Source organism: Trichinella spiralis (genome assembly GCF_000181795.1).
Source record: "Trichinella spiralis strain ISS 195 chromosome Unknown Scfld2, whole genome shotgun sequence".
NCBI lineage: Eukaryota > Metazoa > Nematoda > Enoplea > Trichinellida > Trichinellidae > Trichinella > Trichinella spiralis.
Window position 1 is genome coordinate 511,757 of NW_003526941.1, and position 25,010 is coordinate 536,766.

Below are 25,010 nucleotides of genomic sequence, written 5' to 3' on the forward strand. Positions count from 1 at the left end.
TTGAAGAAGAAGAAATTGTTCATTCCGTTTTAACGATTTATAAAGAAAACCAACGAGTACAGCGAGCAAATGTTTCTGTCACATTTTCTTTCCCTGTTTGTGTTTGAATGTGTTGCTATTTATCAATCATTTTGATTATAATTTTACAAATAGAATCCTTTTCCATTATAGGCATTCGATTACTGTAGAAGGGTACGCTTGTGATACTTGAAAAAGACGCCGATTGGAGACGACGAACAATTCAAACATTTCAAAAGTGCTATCATTGACAACTGTTCAATTCCGGTTTTGTCGTTACATTTCACACATATAAGCTTGATCAATTTCTCTCTCTCTCTCTCACCTTCAAAATATTCATTTCCGTCTACCGATTCGGGATTGAATAGAAGAAGCAAGCAAGCAACATTTCTCTCTACTCGTCAGCAACAAACACAATGCCAAATTGTCCCAAATGCAACAAGCCTGTCTATTTTGGTAAATTTACATATTCTGTTTTATTTTCCAGAATTCATTTTTATCTATCTTGTATCCGTCACAATTTAAAGCGGAACGAAAAGTATCCATGGGCAAAGATTGGCACGCTTCTTGTTTAAGATGCTTCAACGAACCGTGCGGTAAAGTTCTAACGCCAGGAGGACACAGCGAAGTAGTGGATTCATTTTTCAATGTTTATTATTATGTTTAAAAATCAAAATTGCTTACCTTGATTTAAAATTTTAATATTACTTTTCTCCTTTCAAGCACAATGGACTGCCGTATTGTAACCTCTGCTACCGCGCACTGTTCGGACCGAAAGGTAAATTTGATGACGATGATGATGAATAATGAATAATGAAACAGTTCACATTTTCATTTGGTGCAATTTTTACAAATCGAACAATTGAAGCTTGCTTCTCCTGCGTTTCAGGTTACGGTCACGGTGGAACCGAAAGCCACACTTTTCACGGTGGTAAAACTGGTTAGCAATGTTGCTGAATGAAAATCACTGACCACGTACAAAACGCATTACACACGCAAGCACTTTGGCGACAATTTTCTATTCAATCAATTTTTTCTAACAAAAAGCTTTTTTCTATTCCACTTCTTTTATTCTTATTATTTATTTTCATCAAACAATTAAAATTTCCATCAATTGATTTTCGATTCTCCTAAATCACGTTACCGGAACCAAAAATTTAAAAAAAGCGAAAATAAAACGTGAATGCATATTTTAAAAACAAGGAAAAGAAAAGAAAAACATACGAACATCTATTCTGTATTAAACAAATCGCATTCCTCCTCATATTTGTCTTATCATTATTGAATCAATGAATGAACATCTCAAGCCAGTTCTTATCATTATACAACACTTTAAGTTATACATATATTGTTGTGGTGGAAACTAAAAAACGTACAAAAAGAAAAATTATAATTGAATAATAATAATAATAATACAATCCCATAACGTAACACAAATATTCACATTCCATTTCTGGCGAGTCAACAATAACGAAAAAGAAATTTTAATTATTCTTTCTGTTGATGATTTTCAGGTAAAAGCAGCTCTCTCTCTCACACTCAGCTAATATAACTGCGAATTTCTTTGTGAATGTAGCAAAGATAATCAACATAAGATGGACAATTATCATTTCGATCTTCAACAAGAAATTTCTTCATCCAAGGTTCCAATTTTTCCCCTTGTTTAATTATGTAAATCTGAAAATTGTAAATTTACAAAACTTTTCAAAAAATATTCTCAAACCAACTTTTGCACGCCGTTGACGACCAGCTTGCAGCTCTTCAATCCAACAACGCAACGATCTGGACGTTGGATTGTCCTTTTCAATCAGTTGGTTCTGAAGTAAAAACGACAAAACTCCAGTTCCATAATCAAGTGAATAAACTGAAGTTTTTTTAATAAAATACCTTATCAGTATTTATCTGGGCAAAAGTTGGCACGCCGAAAACATCCTGAATCCACTGGGTCGGCACACTTTGACCAATCCATAAAAACATTAAAACACCATTGTCTGTATAAGAAATTTTTCTAATCAAGTTGATAATGGAAAATCAAGTTCAAATTTTACAATTACCAAGCAAATACGCCTCATCAGGTAATAAATTTTCGTAAGAACAACGAACTGCGGGTGGCGATTCGTTTAATAATTCCAGCTTCACCTTCAATTTTATATTCAAAAAAAGAAAGAAATCTACCTTAATTTAAATTATTAAAAATGAAAACATACCAGCGGTGTAAGACGAGGATAAAAATACAGTACGGAATCTAACGGACTCATCGATGGTAAGAGTTGCATTAGCCAAGCACGATCGTCCACAGTTAATTCAGAACCTGGGAAAAATTTCCAATTAATTTATATTGACAACAGAATAAACTAACTGTATAGAAGCTTTTTTTTTCTTCAACGACAACTCACCTCCAGAAAATGCATCACTTTTCAACAAACTATTTACAAGCAGTGGTAAAATTTTCAACAGCTCAGGCAACACTAACTGTCCCAAACTGGAATTCGGAGAGCAATACTGACGATATGTAGCCAAAATCTGAGCTACTCTTGATGTCAAACTTTCGCGCACTTCTTTGGGCGTTTTCTGCATCTGATGTCGTTCAGCTAGAGAATAAGCAAAGTATATATGTATATATATTCTATTCTTCAAAATTGATAACTGAATTTCAATTTTCACGTGATACCAAATTTCGCCAAATAATTCAAAATTGTGAGCACATCCGCCGATCGATACATAGCTGCATAGTCCATAGCAACCGACAATGCCAAATTATGAATGCGCAATCGTCGTTCTCCACTTACACTAGTAAACAATACTGCTACCTAAAACAAAAACAAAATCACTTTAAATCACATCATAAATAATCACAAACCATTATTGTTTAATATTAAAAAATGAAAAAATATTTTTCTCAAAATTACTTGAAAATATGCGTTTCCACCCTCAAGTTTATCGTCATGTTTCACTTCAATCGTCACGCATTTGTCTGAATCAACAGTAGCCATTTCTATATCCGTTCTGTTATTCATTGCTATGTTGCCGTAAAATTCAACAGGACGGAGGCCTAACATAATTAATTAATTGATTATTCATTTTTCGCACCAAATAAAACAACAAACAATAATACCTGTGCTTGTTCTCAATCGCATAATTGCGTCGAATACTACTGGACGCTCAATAGCGTGCTTCAAATCTGCCAGAAAACGATCACCATCTTTATTCGCCTAATGTTAACAAAATTTGGAAAATAAGTATGATATCAATCAAAACCGACACGCATACCTCAAAGTATGGATATTTGTACATCTGACTACCTGTGAGGCGGCATATTTCTCCAACTGTTGCAACATCAATGAAAGAATTTGGAAACAGAAACAAATCCACCCCACAACCAACAGAACGGCATTCTTCGGATAATTTCGCATAAAAATCACTCTGCGAAGTCAGAATAGTCTACAACAAAACACAAGACATACAAAATAGCACTTATACAGTCCAACTATAACTGCAATATTTATACTTTCTCTTTATCTGTGCCCAACAAACGACGATCTTCTCTATTTTTCAATTTTCCGGGAGCTTCAAACGTAGGTAATGTTGTGTGAAACAAGAATACCTTGCCAGATCGATTGTGTGCCTTAAAAAAATTATATAAAACTATGACAAGTAATAATATTTCGAAAACAATTTACTTTCAAAGCTTCCACCCCAGCTTGCAGAGCAGGTCCGAGAATCACTTCAGTAATACGATTTTCTCCAAATAAACTCCAAATTTGTTCCATCAATCTGAAGACAACAAAAATAAGATGTATTCATTTTCATTTAAAAAGTTTTTTAAAAAAAAGTCAAATACTGATCTATAGCTTGACTAGCCACGGAAGGTTTCACAAATAGTCCTTTGCCCATGGGTACGAACATCTCTTGAACATCATTCACTACCATCATTTTTGGTGAACCGCTACCATTCTATATAAATAACAAACAACTATGCATCATACATGAGCAAGATTTTATCAATGAAAATTACTTTCAAGTCATAGAAATGAACACCCTGATCGTAAGTAATAAAAGCAACTTCGATCATACAATCTTTTCCATGCTCTTTGGGTAAATTCTGAAGAAGTAATTTAATATTTTGACAGAACGTATTGACAAGACCATTTCGAATCGCATTGTACGATACATCCAACACAAATACATATGCTGGAGGATTAGGAAACAACTGATCCTAAATTATTTCATTTTCCTTAGAACTTTGCTTCAATTTCCTCTTTTTCTATCTCTCACTTTGCAGTATTCTTTAGTAGCCACAAATTCATATGATCCTAAATGCAGCTCAGGCCGTTCCATCATATCTATTCGGCGACTAGCATGATCAAGATGTGAAAAATATTCATTTGCCACTGAAACAACAAATATCATTCACAGTTCAGAAATCATCTAGTATATAACAAAAAATTCGCTAAAAATAAAATACCATCAGTGCTGGTGTTACAAAATGGACATCGAAATCGCCTGCCGCCATCAAAGAACACCATAAATGGGCACATGTATGCCTTACAACGATGACAACGGATGGGCCCCAAGTCACCAAAATTTACAACAGGTAGTGGATTCTAATAAAACAAAAAACAATATTAATTCTGAAATAATGTCATTATATTGCTGCAATAATACCTCTTCTGGGCACAGTTTGGCCAATGGTGTTACACAGAATGCTAATGGCAATGCGCTGTTTTTCAACAAATCGCTTGACACAGGAACACTGTACATGGTGGATCGAATGAATTTGGGATTACTATTTCCTATTTTGATTAAAGAAAAGTACAATCAAATAAGAAAAAAATAATAATAAAATGATATAATGCGATAAACCTTGATCTTCTGCGTAAAATTCTGTCGTGCACAGGGGTGGTAGTTCAGCATGGTCAACGCCAGTTTGGAAAAGCCCTGCCTTAGTTTTTCGATCATCTTCAAAAACTTGTATCTAAAGAAATAAAACAAAGAAATCACATGCAAATATTTTTAAATATTAAAGCAATTTACATACTGCACTTGGCATTAAATTTGGATCCAAACGTTTCGGTTGTGAATTTGCAGGCATCTGCGGTTGTGGGGGCAAACCTCCAGGTAAATACGCGCCGGTTTGACCATCAGTCGGAGGAAAAGGACTCGAAGTTCCATGTGAAAAATTCTGCCCTGGCATAGGAGCGCTTGGCATCGGAGGATACTGATTCATACTGCATCCAGTAGGAGGTGCACCTGGTACTGCATTTTTGGAAAAATCAGATGGTGGCGAAAACGGTGACTGGGTTGGAACGCCAGAAAAACCGGAAGACTGAAAATTTTCACACTTTTCAATTCTAAAAGTAGCCAGCTTACTTTCAAACAAAATTACCTGTGGCGGAGGTGATAGAGTAGTAGTGGACTGTCTCATCGGTAATCGCTGCATCTACAAAAGTTACTTTTTTATATTAAACAAATAAAAATAACATGACATGAATACTGAAGGAAAGTCAGCGGGACACATGGGTGGCATAGAACTCGGTTGTGATAACATCGGTGGAGGTGGAATTGAACTAGCACTGTAGTTGGATTGGGCGGCTAATGGCATATTAGGACCATGGAAAACAAGCGGTTGCTGCAAAGGAGAGTTAAATTTGCCATCCATTGTAGATGGCATCAGTTCCTAAAAGTAAAATGAGTTTTAAAGTTGGAACTTACATGAAAATCATAAAGCCGAATTTAATACTTCACTTTGTTGAGACATGCTAACTCTGTCTTCCGGAATGACATTCACTGGATGCATAACAGGAGTGCTGGGATGGTTTGCAGTAGGTGGTGCAAAACCAGCACTAGGTGGTCCGTAGTTTGCAAAATTTGAAGGGAAACCAGACCGTAACATTTGCGATGATGGGCCTGTAGCTGCTGAATTCATAACCTGTAAATGCAACAATTTTCATCTGAAGAAAAATCTGAAAATCAAAATAAATTTACGGGTGGCGCAGCAGGGGTATCTGGCTGCGGTGGTAAAACGCTTACCATCGGAGCAGACAAAAATGACGCAGTTGCCGTTGTCCCATCATAATTAAAATTCTTAACAAGAAATACTTTTTATCATAAAATTCTTTAAATATTACATTAAAAATTTGAACTACTGATACAACTAAACTCACCGATGGATAACCAACATTTGGAGATACAACAGTAGGTATAGGAGGAGGTGGATGCTGCTGTGTCGAACTAAATGTAGAATCCACGTTCAACTTCATACGCTATAAAAATATTACATATAACAGTAATTGTTTAGCAAAACATTAACATCATACTTGAAAATCAGCTGTAGCCTGTTGCACAGTAAATGCAGACTGTTCATTACTAGAATAATCATTTCGACTGTAATTCTGAGCCTGATTACCATCGTTCTATAAAAATGTGATAAAAAAGCGCATCTGATATCACTCAAAGCACAGTTTTCCCCAAAAGAATTCAATATTTTAAATAAATAACTGAAAACTTTAATATATCTACACGTAAAACGTAAAAATTGAAAATTTCGTCAAGTATAAAAGCACAGAATCTAATTTTTTGAAACAAACTTTTCCTTCTTCAAAATACATAACATATGCTACGACCTATATCTACGTCAAATTCAATTTATTCTCTGATAAACGCATCTCAAAATATTTCATGTACATACCGGCAATGAACCATTCATTCCATTTTGAAGTGATACATTTGAACCAGAAAACACAGGTACATCAGGTGGGATGTGCATATTTGATGAATAGATTGAAGGTGGAGGAGGGTTAAATGCCATCTAAAATATTAAAAGTTAACAGCTTGTTGTATAAAACATTTCAAAAATTCTTACTTAAAATGATGTACTTTAGTAAGAATTCAAGAATAATTAAAATTGATATTTACGGTAAATTATTTAGTAAGCAAAACTAATACCTGTTAAAAATATATGAAGTTTGGAAAATCAATAATAATTTAACCAAAAATGCACGTTATTAACAGAAAAATTCAACGTCAGCAATTTCTAAAATCTAACATGTGTCATACAGTATTCCCTACAAAAATATATTTTATAATAATTAAGTACTAATATTCTTGTTAAGGAAATATTAAAATGATAATTAAATTTCATAAAATTCACCATAAAATTAATGAAATAATATGTTTGCTTTATTATATTCAATTTAATGCATTTCAGAATTATATTTTGCATGAAAGCATTGTTTCGTCTTAGTTGCGCAGTTAAACTGAATTAAGATTAGAGCATTACTCAAAATAAGTTTCAGTATAAAAATTACACAGAGTAGTCTAAAGACACATAAATCTCACTGCACTACTAAATGATGCTCGTCTGTAAAGCTCCAGAGTAAGCTATCTGAGCACATTATATATCAGTAATGTAAGAGATACGGTTGAGGACAAATCAGTTTAACTTTAGCTCTAAAATAGAGCGAAATTTTTTACCAGTGCAATACTTGATTGCACATGGTACTTGACGCTTCATACTGTAGTTAAACCTGCCACCTGCGCGAGAAGGCGGGAAGGGTGACTGTCAAGGACGGCCATTTGCCACGCGTCAATTTTTCTAATGCCTGTGCTTGTTTGTTTGTATTTGCGTAATGCAGTTATTATTTAACGGTAGAGCTTGATTAATAATTGTTGAAGCAATAAGTTGTTAAAAAGTGACAATTTCAAGCAGCCGGTGGTGCGTTCATCGAATGCGATTTTTCATATTATTTATAGCGCGCGAATCTTGCTTGGTATTTTTGAGACATGAGGTTTTTATGAATAATGAAAACGATTTCGATTGGTTGCATAACTTTGATGCTGATTGATATGAATCATTTTTAAAATACTGCTTGAAAATGTTGATCATTGATTTTAAAACGTATTTATTATTTTTCTCGATTGATTTTGTCAAAAGTCGATAAATTTGTTGCGTTAATTGTCATTTGCGTAACATGTTTACATTAGATAGTTTTTTTAAGGATCTAATATGAAAAGTATCATTTGGCCACGAATTCCAGTGAGTGCTAAACAACTTTTGAAGGAACTGCAAGAGAACATTATTTATTCAGCAGGCAAATGTTTACTGCTAATTATTCTGTTTAACAGAAAGACGTTTAGTTTTTTTTTCTTTTTCAGATGGAATATTTGCATTAATCAAGCCCTTTGGCATTGCTACAACATGTACGTTACAGTTATTGCACTAGCTTATTAAAACGAAAATTTGAATGATAGTTAATATAATACGCTGGAAAGTGAAATATTTTATTATAATTTATTATAAGTAGTTATAAATGGCCGTTTATTACAATGAATTGACAAATTGTAATATTTTCATATATTTTCAATCTTATAGTTTTACAAAGTAGTTTTATTCACTAATTCACTCACTGATTGAAATTTCGAATTTGATGTTTTTCCCTTTATTGCATTATCTAATATATTTATAATATTATTTATTTATTTATTTATTATTTAATGTGTAAAATGATATTATAAAATTGAACGTGAATTATATATGAGAAACTGAATTTTATATAAGTGATATTAATTTTATTATTTTTGAATTGATCATTTATTTCAATAAGTTTGCTTTACTATTTTAGGCGGTGCGTTAAATTCAAGAGTGAAATGCAACGTGGATGCTGAAGATTCATCCCAACTCACTGTAAGCAGTGTTCTTCATGAACTTGAAGATGCATTTGGTGTCGAAAAATTGGTTATTGTTCAATCTTTACCCAGGTATGTTTATTTCGTAAAAAACGTTAAATATCATTAAAAAGTAGAACTTAATTTATTATTGGATCAATCAATAATTATAGAGTCATTGTTCTTTTTTCACTACTTAATGAATGAAATTCTTTGCGCGTTAATGCTGTCGTTTTAAGTCTTAAATAAACGTGATTTTAAAGAGAGTCGGTGAATTGAATGAAGTTTTACAGAAATCATTCTGGAATAATACTTTTGGCTAGTGCTGGTAAAGTTGCGGAAAATTTGAATACTTCTATTCGTCAGTCGCTTGCAACTCATTTTCCATACATTCAGCTGCAGTAAGTTTACATTTAATCGAATTATAACGTCAGATGAAGAGGTTAATCTTTAAATAGTGCCGTTTGCGTTGGTCAGCCGCAGCCATCTGAATATTCTAATTTATTTGCTGTGAAGCGCACTTCATTGTCTTCTGACAGTAATGTGGTAGGGATATTTTATTTTCTGTTTATTTTAAATACTAAATTTTTAATTTTCTAATTTTAAAAGTATCTCTGTGATTCTGCGACCATTTCCAATCGACAGAGAAGAATTGGTTTGGCTAAATTTTGTTTCGGGTCTTACAAAACTTTAAATGTTCAAGATGATTGCAGTTTGGTGAAATTGAACATTGACAAGCGTAAGTTCGTTTTGTTTTTCATTTTTCACATCTGAAATTTCTATATTTAGTTACATATGCTTGTCATCGGCTTCTTCTTTCTGAACACGGCAGTCCTGTATTGGGTGATCAAGTATTTCAAAAACGTGTAACATCTGTACTTGGAAAAGTGATTACAGTACCAGCAGAACAAGGTACCAATTCTAATCAGGTATTTTTGTTTTTGTATAATTTATTTTATGTTTGAATTGTGCAGCTATAATTAAAAATAAGAAGGGATTTAGATTATTCCGACAATGGCAATGAAACGACTTGGATTGTCACTTAAAGAATATCATTTGTTGCCACTTTCAATTTTTGTCAACCAGCTTATATTGCCACGCGCTTTAAACAACGATAGCGATTTCATCATTCGAACAACAAAGTTGCCATCACATTTCAAAGGACTGACAGATATGCTCGGCTTCAATATTATGCATCATTTATGAGGTAAGTAATTTTAAATTATTTGTATTTGTGAAATTTGTACATGAGGTTTTTATTCCATTTTGAAATCTTCACCGGCAATTGATTTGATTTGGCCAACAGGGTTATAGAAATTTTCATTTGTCCTAGGCTATTGTCTGTTCCTATTGTTAGATTGATTAATTGAATGTTTTTTTCTTGCAAAAATTAAGAAATCGGTAATTCGAGTTCTCTGGCTTATTTTCACGCAATTCACGCATAGTAGTAGTAGTAGTAGTGGCAATAGTAGCTGTTGAAGGAAATCAGGTGTGCATATTATTATTTATTAGCTGCTGTGGTGAGAAATAATTGCTTTATTACTGCTGCTAATATTCATTCAGTGGTGTTTGTTTATCGCAAAATTTGGCGTTGTCATCTTGTCATTTCATGATGCTGTTTGTTTGTTTTGCTGCTCTGCTAAACGAGTGTGTTCACTTTTGCGATAATCGCCCGATATTGTTCATAATTGACTTAATTAATTCACACAATTTTCAATGAAGTATGGCTAAAGATTGTCGAATTGTGGCAAAGTGTTTTTTATGGGTTGTTGAACTTTTTCCAATAATCTATTTATTCTACAACTGTTACAAAGTTAATTCGATCGGGATATTTTATTTATCTGCAATTTTTTTGATTCACAACTGCTTAAACATTTACATTATCCAGTAACGTGTACATTAGCTGTTAGTAGTTGAGTGTATGAGTGAGCTTTGTTTGTGCGTGTTTATTTAGCTGGCTAGGGTTTTCATTGTTTAATTTCTACACGTGAAATTGCACTTTGACATCCATTGACATGTGAAAAAAACAGAAAAAAATATGACCATAAAAGAAGAGCTCTAACATTGTGTATCAACCCAAAAATTGTGTTTACTCATGTGAAAAGCGTGACAAGTATATTTATATATATATATATGTATGTATGCTTTGAATAGCTATTCAAAGGAAAAAGAAAAACTAGGAGGAAAGTTTTCAGCGAATGAAGTGATCTTTTTTTGCAGGGACCAAACCGGCTGGGGTGTGGTGGTTTTTCTCTTTTTTTGAAAGTGTAAATGAAAAATCAACAGCAAACTGTGAAGCCCAATTTTTAGAAGCAGGCCTTTTCTCTGATTTTCATATATATATATATATATATATATTACACGTGGTGGTTGGCGGTGACTAGGGTTGCGCCGGTTGATCACTGGATTCAATTGACCATGAGAGAAAAAAGAAAAGGTATTCCATCTCAGCGAAAAGCTATAGGGGCGTTGTTTTCAGACAGTAGTAACGGAAAGGAGACCCAATGCTCGGTAATTTTCAGCCGTACGGTTACCGTGTGCTAAAAATTCTTGCACTGTAGTGAAACGATCCAAAAGCTGTTGCCCTTGACGACGAAGCATCTTCTTGTATGAAAGTTGTACAATTTGCTGTTCATTGGGGGGTTTTTGTTCCGCTTTTCTTCTAAGCAGTTCCTCCTGACGACGTTTTCGCTCTTTGCCTTTCTCCAAATGTCGACGACGTTCATCTTTGGACCAGTATCGACCAACCTGTGCAAACAAATTATTACTATTATTATTATTATTATTATCATCATTATTATTTGTATACTTTTAATTCACTCATCGCATCATCATCGGTACTACAACCAAAACGTTCATTGGCTAAACGTTCAGCACGTTCTTTGAGAATTTGTTTTCGAACCGGCTTTTTCGTGATGTAACGCGAACCGTCTGGTCGGCGTTTTACCTGAAAAAATTTACAAAAAATTCAACGAAAACTGTTACAGTTATTATTTTTCTAATATATACCTTCCATTCTGTATTAGTTGTCGATTCTTTTGCTGCTCTATGCAAATTTTGCCGACATGCTGGAATACGGCATGATGGTTCACCAGTAATTAAATTTTTATGAACTTGACCGGCCGAATAGAATTGACGTTGTTGCCTTTGATGAATTTTCAATTGTCTCGCCTGTTCGACAACTGCTTTGTGAAAGTGTTTCTGCTGTTGCGCAATGGTGCTATTTAAATTTTCCAAATTCGTGTAAACTGTATCTCCACTTATCGAAGCGTAGATGTGTTCATCAGGAGATGTACATTTCAGAGCGAATTTGCCACCGTCATCACGGCTGTTAGCAGCACTATTGTGATATTGTTGTTCGTTGTGGGGTAATGTGAAAAAAGCCGAATCACGCTTTCCATCTTCTTCAGCCGGCACTTTTCTGATCAGCATGCAGTGGGTTGGCTTCGACGCTGCTGAACCACGACAAACGTCTACATTGGCATTATTGTAAACACTGGATGGAGGATCATCTCGTCGGAATCTGATTGACCGGCGTAAATTTTCTGCAGTCAATTGGGCAATTTTTGGAAATCTTGTGATCGATGTTTTCGGCTTTGATCCAATACTATTATTTGCATTTGTACTAGTAGTTGCAGAAGTGACGATCGGTGATCGACGAACTGATGATACTGCATTTCCATGTCTTACTGATGGTGATGACGATCCGTTCGGCAGCAATACTGGAGCATGTACAGGGCGTTGTAATTTTGGCTGATTTTGCAGATGTTCAATTGAAGCAGCCAGGCGCGAAGCATCTTGCAACTGCTTATGCATTCTTCTTTCCGCTTTTGCGTGCTGTTCAATCAGTCGATCACACTCGAGCTGGATATGCTCCATTTCCTGGTGCAAGTATTGCAATTCTCTTTCTAAACTTGTAGTTGAGTCGACGCCGGTGGAAACTTTTTTTGAATCTCTTCCAGTTGACGCCTCCTCTTCGACCTGTCGACAGTCAGCTATAAGACCTTCGTCAACTTCAACTTGTACAGCCGATCCATCGTCTCCGCATCGTTGCTTCATTGATGAACTTCCAGAGGAAAGACTTCCACTACCTGTGGAAAGTTCAGAATATTTCGACGGTGACGACAATGTAGCCGGAAGAATGTCCGGATCTGAGTCGGTTGCCCTGGAAATACCCGAATCCTTTTCGTGTGTAGAATAAGCAGAGCCACGAGTGCCGTCAGTTAATGCACCTTCTTCTTCTTCTCCTCCTTCTTCCTCCTCCTCTTCTTCTTCAATAGGCTGAAAAATTATATTTTTTCTTCAAATATATATACTGCCACTTCACTCGCCCAAATGTTATACAACAACCTATTTGTACCTGTGGTGGTTGAGTACTCATCACGCGTCTGTTCCACTGGTCGTTTGATGAAAAGCTGTCATTCTAAAAATGGAAAATCCGATAAAGGCAAAATTGAATCACAGTGCTGTGACGCTGCTGATTAGAAAGAAGAAAGCATGACTTGTTGATGAAAATTAAGGTGCGGACTATATATATATATAGTCGCGTTACATCACGACTATATATATATATATATATATATATATATATATATATATATATATATAGCTTATGCACCTTCTTCATATGTATATATATATATATACTACATCAGAAAGTTACATTGTGAAAGGAAATATCTATATATATAGTCCGCACTTTAATTTTCATACATATATATATATATATATATATATATATATATATATATGTATATATATATATATCTTGTAGCGTATATATCCTTGTATATAATATATATATATATATATATATATTATATACAAGGATATATACACTAGATTAAGCAAAGTGAAAAAGAAAACTGCATGCAGTTTTCTCTCTAGCTTTGGCAAAAAGCGATCGATTGCAAGTCGAGCGCTCTTGATCCAAGCGGCGCTGTGCTGATGGACAAAAGATATAAATTAGGTAACATGACCAGTTCTGTGAATAAGCCCAATTATCATAACGCCTCAAGAAGAAAGCCAGCGCAGGAGAAGCGCCGGCAGCTTTATATCTCCTTCCTCATCGAGCAAGAAACACGCTCATGGCCACCAACCGCTGTCGGTTTTGGTCGGCTTTTCTCTACTGGTCAGAATCAATTTATCAAGCAGGGAAGAATCGATCCTTCGACCATTAACATCTGTTCACAATTTACTACTACTGAACGAATAGCTAAGAGAATTTCAGTTTTATCTAGTGGAACAACAGTAGCTGAAGTTTACCAAACAAATGATTAGTTAACTTCTGAGAAATTTTTTTTCAAAATCCTAAAACAAAAACAATTCCTTTCACAATGTAACTTTCTGATGTAGTATGTGTTGAATTTTTTACTTGCTGAGCGTAATAAGCAAGCTGTTTGTGATTTTTTGATTGAATGATGAAAAGATAAGTTTGCTATAGGCGGGACAAAGCGTGATAAATGACATTGAACGATCATCAACGACAATTAATCTTTTTCATTCGGATTCGTCATTTTTCATCCTCAACTTATTAATAATTACACCTATGTGTCGACAAATAAGGTCACACACGAAATATGCGGCATGCAAATTGTTGAACGCAATTTCAGTTCAGTCATTTTTTCCCTTGCATATATGTGCAAAGAAGAAAATGAAAAATAACTTGACCTTGTATAAAAGAATATAATTGTCTCTGCTATGAATACTATGACATTTTAAGAAGAGAATTTTGCTGAAAATTTGGGGCTGTTTTTACAAGCAACCATATTACAATACTATTTATTTATAAAGAGGCCGAGGCCATGCATATATGCGTGTGTATTTTTTCGCCTTTTATTATTTTTTTTCAAAGAAAATAAGATTGTTCACTTACCACTGACTGATGATGATGATGCTCACTACAATCAGAGGATGAAACGTTACGTCGGCGAGCCAATAGCAGTGTAACACTTGGACAATCTTGGCTAAACAGTTCAATTGCTTGACTTCTTGAATGCACGTCAACACCGTTTATCTGAAATTTGAAAAACAATATATGATAATGAAATTCTTGATCAAGTGGGAAATAGGAGGTTTTCTTCAACTGAACGCGACAGAAAATCATCAATTCTGCTTTGGATCATAATAATAAGGTGGCCGGGCATATGATATTTCAACAGCTGTCATAGTACGTATGTTGTGTCGCGTTATTCGGTTCATTCAGTATAGCTGCGCGTTGGATGGATGGATGATCGAATAGGACCCAGATTTGAGATTTTTCCATTTCCAACAGCGCTGCCTTTGTGCAGCTTATTTTGCAAGAAAAATAAAAACAAAAGTGAATCTCTCTCGTCATGTCTCGTCAATTTTCGTCAAACATCTTTCTCATCCGCATATAGCTTAGATATCTCCTACAGCTGGTGAGTTGTCAGGCAGCTGCCGGGCTAGATTTTCATTAATAAAAAGATTGAAGTTGACCACATCTGGCTGGACATCAAGTTCAGGCTTTTAATCCTGACCGCTGGAGTGAAGGATTTTTGACACAGCTTTGTCTGATCAAATCGAAACCGCTGAGAAAGTTTTGACGTAGCTGTCATCAACAATGGATGTAAACGTACACATGCCTTACTGCTCGTAGTAGCAACAACATTAACGGCAGCAACACTAGTAATAGTAGAAGCAGTAGTAGTAGAAGTAGTAGTAGTAGTAGCAGTAGCAGCAGCAGCAGCAGTAGTAGGAGTAGTGGTATTTAATAGTGATGGTGGTGATTGTGGGGATGACGATGATCATGAGTGAATGAGAAGCTGATATTTGAAGAAAACCTCCATTTTGAAAAATAGAAAACAAGTTTACCTGCAAAATCTGGTCACCGGTTCGAAAACGTCCGTCTAGATGAGCCAGGCTGGCATTTTGCACCTGCAAATCAACAGAGTAAGCGAATTATAATTGGAAAAAAAGTTAAAACTGAATAAACACAAGCTAGTCTCTCTCTCTCTCCCTGTTCATCAGTATATATATATATATATATATATATATATATATATATATATATATCTGACTGTCCTATCTGACATCCTAAATGAAGAAGGATGATTTGTGAATTGAAGTCATGTTTATCAGGAAGTGTGATCGCCGGTCACTGAGCGAAAATGGCAACCAATCTGTGTAGCCAAATGGGTCAGAACGAGAACCAAAGACAGGAGAGATAAAGTGCAGTGTCTGCGCTAAACCTCAGGGAACGTTTGTCCAAGCACGTTTTCTAAATTAGCTGGTAAACAAAAACAGCTCTCTGGCTCGTCACGCTGTGCTTTGGCGTCAATTAATTGGATCGCTTGGGAATGGCATCAATTTGGACATTGATCTTGACATGCGACTGTGACGTGCTGAACTGAAAACGTGAATTTCTCTTCTGACACGACCCGGTGAAAATGCCAGGGATCAGTCGAACTGAATTATTCGTGATAATCCCCATCGCACGACGTTGGCATTTTTGAAGTTCAAACAGCAAAATTGTTGGGTTTGTTTGTGCAAAGATTATCAAAGAATTTCGAAAGAACCGAACTCTCACAATATTGAAGAAATCAAATAAACAATCGCTTGCTTACCTCACTGATGAAGATATCTGTTTGTGTATCGTCAACAGAACCATAGCAGAGTGTCAGGCCCAATTTCTGTTTGGCCGAATGACGCTTCAGTGTCACTTCCTGAAATGGTCAAAAATGAAAAATATACATCAGTAATTGGTGATGCAAGGATCAACTGAAAAGGTTAAAATTGAAATATAAAAGGAATGAAATATTTGAACTGACACCGACAACAAACTAACTTTGCATTTGGAGAAAAGTCGTTTGCACAACGTGTTCATTTTGAAGGACTGTCGTCAGTTGGAGAAAGACCACCCGAAATAAAGTTGGAAAATAGCAATGGAAATGGAAAAATAATGGAAATGAAGAAAAAACTGAACGGAGGCTTGAAAACCGACGATGTTGTAGTAGTAGCAATCGAGGTCGCGATTAAGCAACGGGTCACAAATCAAGGACGAGTGCCGTGGGATTATATGGCGAAATAATTGGCTCCACTAGCTTGGGCCAATATCTTTACGCTGCGACGAACCGAACTTTTCGATGTGGTCAAAGTGAACAACAGGCGTTTGGGTGGCTCAAGTGAATGTACTGATGACGCTTAGCGAAAGCGCTGTTTAACCGACTGTGAGGGGAAAGAAAAACCGCTCGACAGTGGACAATGGTCACTTTTACCATTGGAAGATGGTCGAGGTCGTGACACGCCTGCGCGGGCCACTTCTGGTCTGGTAACTAGAAACTACGCGCTGCCGGGCCGACGGCGGATTAACTGGCGTGGGCGCCGGCCGTGTCGGCTACCAATTAACCCAGCTAATATCTAAGCCGGCTTTGACCGAGAAATTTACACACAACACCGGCAGCAGCGCGTTTGTTGCACGTCGGCGCCGCACATCCCGAAGTTTTTCTTTCTCTCCCTTTCATCTCCAACCAACTGGTAAACTTTACCGAAAGATTCACCGAGCAGCAGTTGCCACTCTTACAAATACACTTCAAAAAACTAAATCCAAATATAATAATCTCCTACCTCATATTCGATGCCATATTGGCATAATTCATTATTCACTTCATCATCGTTGCCATTGTATGGCTTATTATCGTCGTCGTTGTCATCATCATCATCATCATTGTCGTTGTCATTATTATGCCAGTAATTTGGATGCATTGTTTTCATTTTTACAGAAGCAACGCACGAATCATGGGCTTGCCTATAAATATTTAAAAAATTGTTTTACACAACAAAGAATATATTTCGCAGGGAAAAAGCGACTTATTGAGAAAAAGTTAATCAAATTCAGCAGTGCTTTGGTTTTCTGTTTGAATATTACCTAAAGTAGAATGTCTTACAATTTGACTTATGCCGCTAATTGTATAAAATTGAAAAGTGGACTGAATATCAAAATTGAATATAGTTAATCGACTAGTGAATGAAAGATACTAATAGATTGATTGCTGTGGAAATTTTTTAATCTGAAATATGTTGTGCATGTATTTTGCGGGCAGTGAAAAGGAGCAGAATGGCAATTGATATTTGTCCTACCTCAGCGTTGGTTCAACAGTTTCATAGATGTAGACTTTGAAACGCGGTGTTAGGTGAGAAAGAGGAGTATAAAGATAACTTGCAACGTTAACGAGAAAATTCTCTTGAGAGTTCAATTTCAAGAGAGGCAGCAGTACCACGTTTGTTATTATGTATGATGATCATTAGGCAATAGCAGGGCATTATTTGTTCGCTGCTTGATTATGCAGCATTTGGCTACAATTTGCAATCAAAATCCATTTGTAAAAGAAACAGAGCAACAACAGGAGGAGAAGCATCAGCTTTTGTTTGGATAATCTGATTTGTGCACTTCGTTGTTTTTAACTTTCCTCTGCTAAAATTTCACATTTAAGATGTTCGGTAAAATCAAACGGCAACTATTCTGCTGCAATTGTCAGTGATGCACGCATTTATTGTTGAGCAAATTGAAAAGAATTTTTTTTTAACATACTGCTTTTCTTATTTTGTCTAAACATTATTTGAATGCTTAAATGTTGTGGTGATAGTTTTTCCTGTTTTTCATTTTATGTATTCTTTTTTTTTGTTATTCGTGCAATTATGTAATTGAAGAAGATGGGTGAAATGTCATTTCGGGGTCATTTTTGCAAGTTGAACATTATTTGTAAATCTGCATCTGTTTTTAAATTGTTAGTGAAATGTAATTGCAGCTAAAAGAGGCTTTCAGTAAATTGAAATCTTAGACGGAAGCAAAGAGAAGTAAGAAGAGAGTCATTTTTTACAGTTCTACTCTTTTCACATAGATTGCATTACACAACAACCACGATGGATGGATGGATTTCTGTCAGTGTTTTAAAATTTAACTTAGATTCAAGATTGGATAATTTCATCACTTCAGTTAATTGAAAAGAAAAGGAAACTTATCTGAATTAGGTGATCGAGTGTTGAAATATGAAATGATTTGCTTACCGGGGTGAAACAGTTGAGGTTGAGTTGGAGCTGACAATTTTGGCTAAATCAGAAGAGGAGGAGGTAGCTTGTGAACTGGTATTATTGTTTTTATCGTAGTCGTTGTCTTCTTCTGCAGGCCAGTCAAGAACTTGATAAGCGTTCTCTTCTTCAGCTTCATTGTCAGAATAGTTATCATTGGTTGTACTGCACGGATCTGTCTGAGTGCTTATTGAAATTGTCCTAGCCGGGGGAGGTGGAAATGCTACTATGCCTGATAGAAGTGATCTGGACGGACAATTGGATCCGGACGCCAGTTTTGATCTTGGACGGGACCGCTTTGTTCTACAAACCTGTTGCTGCAGTTGTTGGTGCTAAATTAAAAGCAAGAACAATGATGAGCTGAAAGAAAAAACAATGAAAATCATGCATAGCATAAAAATAAATTAATGAATAAATATAATGAGAAGGATTTTGCAAATGCTTTGAAAAGAAGATAAAGATCAGCAACTTGGATCGAAACTGCGGCACCGCCTGACCACGCGCGTCGAATTTACACATTGAATTATTTGGCGGCATCTTTTTGAAAATGCTCGTTTTAAGAAAATAGGCAACGATTACGCGGACATTTGGAAAGCGCTCGTTAACGCCAAAAGCGCCTAATTTAAATATGAGAAAGCTTTTCAAAAGCTCGCCGACACTGCAACAATGCAAACTGGCGCGTGGCGCTTTTTATCTTTTTGCCTGATGAACCATTAAAATTACGGATGATCACTTTTGCATAGCCAGAATCTTGTTGCAAAGTTTTTTTCAGAATTTTACTGGCATACCACACACACACAACAACAACAACAACAACTATACTGGCATTGTTATAATTAATTATCCATGTTGAATCTTCTGTATAATGAATTGTCCATTTGTTCTATTCGTCAGTTAGTTAGTTAGAAAAACAATAGCCAGCTAATAGAAAGGTGCAGTAGGTCAGGGGGTTAATGGGAAAACGTTGCTCTGTTCAGTCATTGTGTGTGCTTTTTGCTTGGAACAAAACAAACACAAGTATACATATATGTATGCGTGACTTTAAACGTTACCGCTTAGAAGTTAGTATAGCATGAGCCGATCTTGTCATCAACTTCCAAGGTGCATCGGCTTCGTTGTGGATCACTGTTGATTGATGGACTACTTTACCGAAAATGTCGATTAAACGACGATCCCCTCTAGCGGCTGATATTAATCACATGGAGCGTCAAGGCGAGGAACGATGGGAAAATTGATTGCATCAACGATAAGCCTGTGTTGTACTCTCGGCAAACGAGGAAAATGAGAACGCTAACCTTCATCGTTGCTCACGTATGCACTGAATACATTATTGATGCATCCACATCGATGCATGTATACTTGCGAGATTTAAATGCTTAATAAAATGAAGAAGAATTCACAAACCTGAATTTTGATGGAATTGGAAAGTCGCAAAGAATGAAAAATTGCGATTAAGCTGAAAATCCGTCTGAGAAGCGAATAAATATTTTCAGTTGCAACAAGTCTAACGGCAAGCTGTCAAGGGTGTGACTGACCAGTCGTCACACGTCTGTGAGAAAGCAGACACGGGTGACAGCTGAAAACTGTTGCACAAACAGCTCAGCGGTGAGATCAAAGTTGCAACCGCTGGCAATTAGCAATGCTTCAAATCATCTTTGAGGCGCCAATCGAAAACTGTCCGTCTTTGCCGTAGCTAGACAAAGCAAGCTGGGTAGATGAAATGTTGCAACAAAATGAATGAATGACAGAAAAATCGGCGGTGCATAATAAAGCAAAAGAAATTAAGGAAGAAAAATTGCTACTTTGGTTATCATGAAAATACTGAAAAGTTTTTTTGGATGAAAATGGCATTTTCCTGCTGTGCAAAATATCATATTAACATTGACAATTAGTTGTCAAGGAAATGACCAGCAGAAAATTCAATACGAAACCCGTCGACACCGAGGGCTTGGATATGGCCCATCATACGGCAACCCATCCACTATTCTCTGGAGATTGGCTTTCGTCTACACTCAACAACGGTGACATTCACTGCGAGACACAACAGCATCTATAGTTGATCGTTGCTCTGTGAAATGGCGGAATCAATTTTTAATTTTACAATTTTTTCAACCTGTATATAACAACAATCTGCAACGGACACGTTAGCGTCTTATAAAAGTAGTTATCAAAATCAGCAAATTCTTTTTGCAATGTGCAATAACAATTTTCGAACTCTCACGTTGATGTTTCAGTCAGAAACAAATGACCGACCAAATAGCCAAGGTCAGTTGGCATACGCCTGGTTTACGTCAGAGTGTTTTTCCACGTAATCGGCTAGTTTTTAGCACAACAGATGAGTGAACAGAATTAAAAATGTGTGCTGCTGATTGAATAGAATTGAAAAATGGCTGTTTTTTGTGCCATTTCAGAAAAATATCACCAATCAACCTCTAGCCATAAAAGTTTGTTAATCCATCACAGAAACTGAACTGAACTGAACTGCAAATCTATTTTGAATTATTATTACGGTAGTGTACCTTTTTCACTTGGAATATCAATGAAGATGAAAAATTTTCAATCTATTTGATTGATTCATCAACCAGTTGGGTAGATAGATATTCATTAATTCAGTCTCTCTCCATCTGGTTCAATATCTCATAGTTATCATTGAAATTTATAATATGTTTCAAATGACGGTAGTTATCTGGTGGAAACTGTTTCTTTTTTGCAGTTAGGAAAGTATTTCACAAGATAACTAATGAATATCTTAGAAACAAATTAAGTGTACAAGCAGAAATTTTACAGTGGCACTTGAAATGAATTATTGTTTGTTGAATTCAGAACATTTTGATCAAAATCATGCATTTTTGCGGCACTTTATAATTGATCGGCGAATATTTACAGAGCGGTCAGAGAATGAAAATAGCGGCATAGTCAGCTAAAATGTCTTTCGGATCAGGCTCATTATAGAAAATGCTTGTCAATATTTTTTCTAAGCTTGGCTACCTCTCTACTGAGAAAATCATTAACTCCTTGACAGCCTGATTGTTTCGATCAATTTTTGGTTGTCTTAAAAGGAATCTATTTGTATGCATTTATATAATTACAAATAGCAGTGTGAATATAACTTATTCAACACTGAAATACGGTGTAATCAAAGTCAGAAAATACAATTCAGCTGTGAAGCCATATAGGAAGAATAATGTGCATTTTATCAGATGGTTAGATATTCTATTATGTAGGTGCTATAAAGAGAAAAGTTGTCAAGGATTAATTTGCAATTTCACATAAAAGTGCACGTGAAACTGAAGGTCACTTGGATTCTTACAATGGTTGTAGTGTGCAATGCATTCGCGGACGATAACTTGAATATAGCATTTAAGTGAAAAAAAGTGAGGATAATGATGACGATGGGCCAGATGTTCTGACTTGGACAGTGTGTTGCTTCCGTTTCACATAAATCAAGGCAGCTAGCTGTTGAGGTCATGAAGTGCGGCTGTTCGCGTGTCGGATCCATTCAGAAAAAACCTCCAGGCATGGAATAAATAGAAAAACAGCGTTCATCAGCAGAAATCGAAACTGACTGTTGGACGTGACAAGCGCTCAACAGGCATGCTGCCTCTGGCAATCCACTTTGTCGAAAGATAGCTTTGTTTTTCTTAGCAAATTGTTTTTTGCGCACATGTATAAGCTTTACAGCAGAAGTGAAATACAGCAAATTGAAATTTAGAAAAAACAAACAACATTCTTCCCGTTTGTGTTTTTATCAAATTCGCCTCATCGCGGTATCTTAACTAGCATGTGATTTTCATAAATGCAAAAATCAAAAAAAAACGAAGAATCAATTACTTGAACAGTCACACTTATTAAATGTTGTGCATTCTAAATTTCCAACAACCCAAACGTTGGTTATATTTTCTTTTTTTTAAAGCAAAAGGTTTCAGTTGTCCTTCTTAAAGAATACTTGAATTAGCAACATGGTAAAAACTTCATCTTGTATTTGTTGCATGCAGAAATTTGTACAATATTTGTATTGTTTGCAAAATGAAATCGATAAAATAGCAGTAGTGGTAAATGAATTCACGCGATCTATTTCTGAATAATAATTTCTATGAGGAGTGGGAATTATAAATTTGCAAAGGTAGAAGACCGTGATTTGCGGTTTAGTGACTGTTTCTTCGATATTGAATGCGAAACCAGGTGCTGTTGAGGTTTACCCGAGTGATTGAATTAGTCAATGAATTAGCATGCATTGTCATTAAAATGGCTGATCTGGGAAGCAGGGAGCTGGGAAAAGGAACTTTGTCAAAAAGAAAATGATACAAATAGCGAAATTGTTAATCATAGCAACGCATCGTTGCGTGAGATATTGGCACGGATGTTGATCGGATAGAATCGAAATGACTAGCTGTCTGGAAATGCAATAACAGCTGCAAACGGAGACGAATCAAAATAACACGAAACGAAGAATACAATTTCTACCTTGGATTTTGTATTCGTCAATTAAGTATTGGAAGGAAACAAAAATCGAAGAATCTATTCCATTACCTGCAATGTTGAAGAGGACCAGGCTGGGGATTGTACTAGACAGTTTGGGCGGTAGCGAAGAATATTGCACATTTTTGGTGATTGGACATTGTTTATCGGGAGATAGTGAGAAAATCCAGAAACGAGCGACATTTGCCGTCGAAGTGAGTGGAAAGAATAACAGGGGTGGAAGAAACAGATGATGAAGAGAAAAACAATTGAGAGTGAGGGGAAGACCGCACAGAGCGAAGCGGACGATTTATTATGTTGACCGAAGAGCTTTTCTAGGACTGAAAAATGGCGCCTTGCTGAGAGTCGGCCGTTTTGCAGACGCGCGCTAAGCTCGAATAAGCTGACCAGGGTCAGGCGGCTAATTCAAAGCTTCCGCGATCACCTGTCATCTGGACATGGACCATATTTCACCGCAGGTGACGGCATAACAGCACAGCGGTTCTCTTGGGTCTTTGGGTCAGGGGCCTTCTCTACTGCTACTTTACCCTTGCTCATCTTTTTCATTTACGTGAGGTCGGAGCTAATTGATGCCACCAGCTAGTGAATTACAATAGCTGCGCCCAGATGTTCTTGCCTGATGAGCTCTTTCAGCAGTTAGATGAATCTATTGTGGCGGATCGCAACTGGAGGTTTACCTGCGACTGATCGGCGCCGATCGTTTAAATCATATCATCTGGTCGACGACTCTTCATTAGTAGCTTATTCAGCAATAGTGCTTTTTCGTTAATAAAAAGCGTGTTCTTTGACAGCAGTCGCGTTACGCTATTTTAAATCCGTATATCTACAACACTACAATCTGTCTGCCGTCAAAAAATTAAGACCTGTGTTGTGGGAAAGGTGCTTTCGAGAAATAACATTGTTTATCAAATGACAATGTTCATATATTTTCAAAATGCAAATAATAAAAGCGTATCATGAGTTCACATCTCATACTCGTCGATGAGCAAAAAAAATACTGTCGTCTGCTTTTTTAAAAAAAAGTTGTGTTTGCCTGCTGTTAAATTGTCACGTTTGAACTGTATTCTTGTTTCTATGCACAACTGAACAATGATATTATTATAATTCCGCTGTTATAGCATGCATGCAAACTGGGATATTATACTTTCAACTGCGTTTCAAATGTTGCGCTTGTTTTTGTTGAAGAATTGTATTTATTAGTGTAATTATTTCTAACATTTCTATTCTTTGCAACTGGTTAACTTCTTTTTGCCGAAAACGAACACATTTCAGGGAGAACAAGAATCACATTTTCAGTTACCATTTCATTGATTTTAAAAGCAAGGTTGAGAAAGAAATTAATCTTTTTTTCATTACACAGCAATTTTCATATAAGTGAAAAAAATAAGTTATTCAAACAAAAAATAATTATGCCACTGAACATACCCTCGAATCGGCAAAAAAGTAATCTTTCACTATATAAAATAATTAAGTTTAATTAATTTTACAAAAGAGGAAAATAAACGCGATTAAGTATATGTATTATTGTAGTTTATTAACTGTTCGCTTGTTTGTCAATAAATAAACGGAAAATAATAAGTTTATATATAAGCGGAAGTAATGTAATTCTCTGGGTTATGTAATCTCAGATTGTACAAACAAATTTGAATTTCAAATGTTCAAACGGGTTAGCAGCGAAAATGTGATTGATAATGAATTTAGCATATTCCTGTTCAGTATGATAAGTTTAATGTCAAGCGTATGATTTTGTGGAAACAAAAATGTCTGTCGGATTTTAACTTTATTATAAGCATTGTTATCGT

The 25,010-nt window shown here is 35.8% G+C and overlaps 7 protein-coding genes across 7 annotated transcripts; 3 read left to right on the forward strand and 4 right to left on the reverse strand.

The window, feature by feature from the left end:
* Window positions 1-434: 434 nt before the first annotated feature.
* On the forward strand, window positions 435-963 carry Tsp_02574 (cysteine-rich protein 2). Its single transcript, XM_003378852.1, has 4 exons — window positions 435-464; window positions 506-667; window positions 742-796; window positions 887-963. The coding sequence occupies exons 1-4, from the start codon at window positions 435-437 to the stop codon at window positions 961-963; spliced, it is 324 nt and encodes a 107-aa protein (XP_003378900.1).
* A 594-nt stretch (window positions 964-1,557) lies between these two features.
* On the reverse strand, window positions 1,558-7,531 carry Tsp_02575 (Sec23/Sec24 trunk domain protein). Its single transcript, XM_003378853.1, has 30 exons — window positions 7,503-7,531; window positions 7,064-7,082; window positions 6,707-6,826; window positions 6,606-6,641; window positions 6,336-6,431; window positions 6,183-6,281; window positions 6,004-6,102; window positions 5,759-5,947; window positions 5,513-5,695; window positions 5,405-5,458; window positions 5,057-5,344; window positions 4,882-4,993; window positions 4,684-4,811; window positions 4,484-4,622; window positions 4,294-4,409; window positions 4,160-4,234; window positions 4,034-4,120; window positions 3,860-3,972; window positions 3,699-3,792; window positions 3,527-3,643; window positions 3,289-3,459; window positions 3,134-3,230; window positions 2,928-3,070; window positions 2,690-2,828; window positions 2,415-2,609; window positions 2,226-2,329; window positions 2,073-2,157; window positions 1,906-2,009; window positions 1,746-1,835; window positions 1,558-1,695 (listed from the first exon to the last, which is right to left on the reverse strand). The coding sequence occupies exons 1-30, from the start codon at window positions 7,529-7,531 to the stop codon at window positions 1,558-1,560; spliced, it is 3,459 nt and encodes a 1,152-aa protein (XP_003378901.1).
* Window positions 7,532-8,327: 796 nt separating this feature from the next.
* Window positions 8,328-9,888, forward strand: Tsp_02576 (RNA pseudouridylate synthase domain-containing protein 3). Its single transcript, XM_003378854.1, has 6 exons — window positions 8,328-8,358; window positions 8,640-8,775; window positions 8,976-9,083; window positions 9,396-9,421; window positions 9,472-9,611; window positions 9,685-9,888. The coding sequence occupies exons 1-6, from the start codon at window positions 8,328-8,330 to the stop codon at window positions 9,886-9,888; spliced, it is 645 nt and encodes a 214-aa protein (XP_003378902.1).
* Window positions 9,889-11,157: 1,269 nt separating this feature from the next.
* Window positions 11,158-16,528, reverse strand: Tsp_02577 (putative PDZ domain protein). Its single transcript, XM_003378855.1, has 7 exons — window positions 16,490-16,528; window positions 16,269-16,367; window positions 15,517-15,579; window positions 14,565-14,698; window positions 11,692-12,847; window positions 11,492-11,629; window positions 11,158-11,430 (listed from the first exon to the last, which is right to left on the reverse strand). The coding sequence occupies exons 1-7, from the start codon at window positions 16,526-16,528 to the stop codon at window positions 11,158-11,160; spliced, it is 1,902 nt and encodes a 633-aa protein (XP_003378903.1).
* Window positions 16,529-16,915: 387 nt separating this feature from the next.
* Window positions 16,916-17,964, reverse strand: Tsp_02578 (conserved hypothetical protein). The gene is made up of 5 exons (XM_003378856.1): window positions 17,874-17,964; window positions 17,782-17,815; window positions 17,269-17,449; window positions 17,094-17,231; window positions 16,916-17,038 (listed from the first exon to the last, which is right to left on the reverse strand). The coding sequence occupies exons 1-5, from the start codon at window positions 17,962-17,964 to the stop codon at window positions 16,916-16,918; spliced, it is 567 nt and encodes a 188-aa protein (XP_003378904.1).
* A 33-nt stretch (window positions 17,965-17,997) lies between these two features.
* Window positions 17,998-20,082, reverse strand: Tsp_02579 (hypothetical protein). The gene is made up of 4 exons (XM_003378857.1): window positions 20,025-20,082; window positions 19,782-19,914; window positions 18,709-19,032; window positions 17,998-18,115 (listed from the first exon to the last, which is right to left on the reverse strand). The coding sequence occupies exons 1-4, from the start codon at window positions 20,080-20,082 to the stop codon at window positions 17,998-18,000; spliced, it is 633 nt and encodes a 210-aa protein (XP_003378905.1).
* A 2,606-nt stretch (window positions 20,083-22,688) lies between these two features.
* On the forward strand, window positions 22,689-24,413 carry Tsp_02580 (conserved domain protein). The gene is made up of 3 exons (XM_003378858.1): window positions 22,689-22,781; window positions 23,142-23,402; window positions 24,327-24,413. The coding sequence occupies exons 1-3, from the start codon at window positions 22,689-22,691 to the stop codon at window positions 24,411-24,413; spliced, it is 441 nt and encodes a 146-aa protein (XP_003378906.1).
* Window positions 24,414-25,010: the final 597 nt, after the last annotated feature.

Bases quoted from the DNA above. Each gene is read 5' to 3' on its own strand.
- Tsp_02574 (XM_003378852.1), top strand. From the start codon at position 435: ATGCCAAATTGTCCCAAATGCAACAAGCCT. The intron at 465-505 runs GTCTATTTTGGT...TTTATTTTCCAG, and splicing joins GTCCCAAATGCAACAAGCCT to AATTCATTTTTATCTATCTT. The intron at 668-741 runs GTTTATTATTAT...TCTCCTTTCAAG, and splicing joins TAGTGGATTCATTTTTCAAT to CACAATGGACTGCCGTATTG.
- Tsp_02575 (XM_003378853.1), bottom strand. From the start codon at position 7,531: ATGAAGCGTCAAGTACCATGTGCAATCAA. The intron at 4,994-5,056 runs GTATGTAAATTG...TTATTTCTTTAG, and splicing joins CAAATTTAATGCCAAGTGCA to ATACAAGTTTTTGAAGATGA. The intron at 2,158-2,225 runs GTATGTTTTCAT...ATAAAATTGAAG, and splicing joins ATCCTCGTCTTACACCGCTG to GTGAAGCTGGAATTATTAAA.
- Tsp_02576 (XM_003378854.1), top strand. From the start codon at position 8,328: ATGGCCGTTTATTACAATGAATTGACAAATT. The intron at 8,359-8,639 runs GTAATATTTTCA...TTACTATTTTAG, and splicing joins TTACAATGAATTGACAAATT to GCGGTGCGTTAAATTCAAGA. The intron at 9,612-9,684 runs GTATTTTTGTTT...GAAGGGATTTAG, and splicing joins AAGGTACCAATTCTAATCAG to ATTATTCCGACAATGGCAAT.
- Tsp_02577 (XM_003378855.1), bottom strand. From the start codon at position 16,528: ATGAACACGTTGTGCAAACGACTTTTCTCCAAATGCAAA. The intron at 16,368-16,489 runs GTTAGTTTGTTG...TGACCATTTCAG, and splicing joins GACTTTTCTCCAAATGCAAA to GAAGTGACACTGAAGCGTCA. The intron at 11,630-11,691 runs GTATATATTAGA...AAATTTTTTCAG, and splicing joins CAACTAATACAGAATGGAAG to GTAAAACGCCGACCAGACGG.
- Tsp_02578 (XM_003378856.1), bottom strand. From the start codon at position 17,964: ATGCCCTGCTATTGCCTAATGATCATCATACATAATAACAAACGTGGT. The intron at 17,816-17,873 runs GTTAACGTTGCA...CGCGTTTCAAAG, and splicing joins ACTCTCAAGAGAATTTTCTC to TCTACATCTATGAAACTGTT. The intron at 17,232-17,268 runs GTAGGAGATTAT...AGTTTTTTGAAG, and splicing joins AATATGGCATCGAATATGAG to TGTATTTGTAAGAGTGGCAA.
- Tsp_02579 (XM_003378857.1), bottom strand. From the start codon at position 20,082: ATGCATCGATGTGGATGCATCAATAATGTATTCAGTGCATACGTGAGC. The intron at 19,915-20,024 runs GTTAGCGTTCTC...GATTAATATCAG, and splicing joins ATACGTGAGCAACGATGAAG to CCGCTAGAGGGGATCGTCGT. The intron at 18,116-18,708 runs GTAAGCAAATCA...GTGAAATTTTAG, and splicing joins ACCTCAACTGTTTCACCCCG to CAGAGGAAAGTTAAAAACAA.
- Tsp_02580 (XM_003378858.1), top strand. From the start codon at position 22,689: ATGGTAAAAACTTCATCTTGTATTTGTTGCATGCAGAAATTTGTACAA. The intron at 22,782-23,141 runs GTAAATGAATTC...ATGCAATAACAG, and splicing joins TCGATAAAATAGCAGTAGTG to CTGCAAACGGAGACGAATCA. The intron at 23,403-24,326 runs GTGAGTGGAAAG...CCGCTGTTATAG, and splicing joins GAGCGACATTTGCCGTCGAA to CATGCATGCAAACTGGGATA.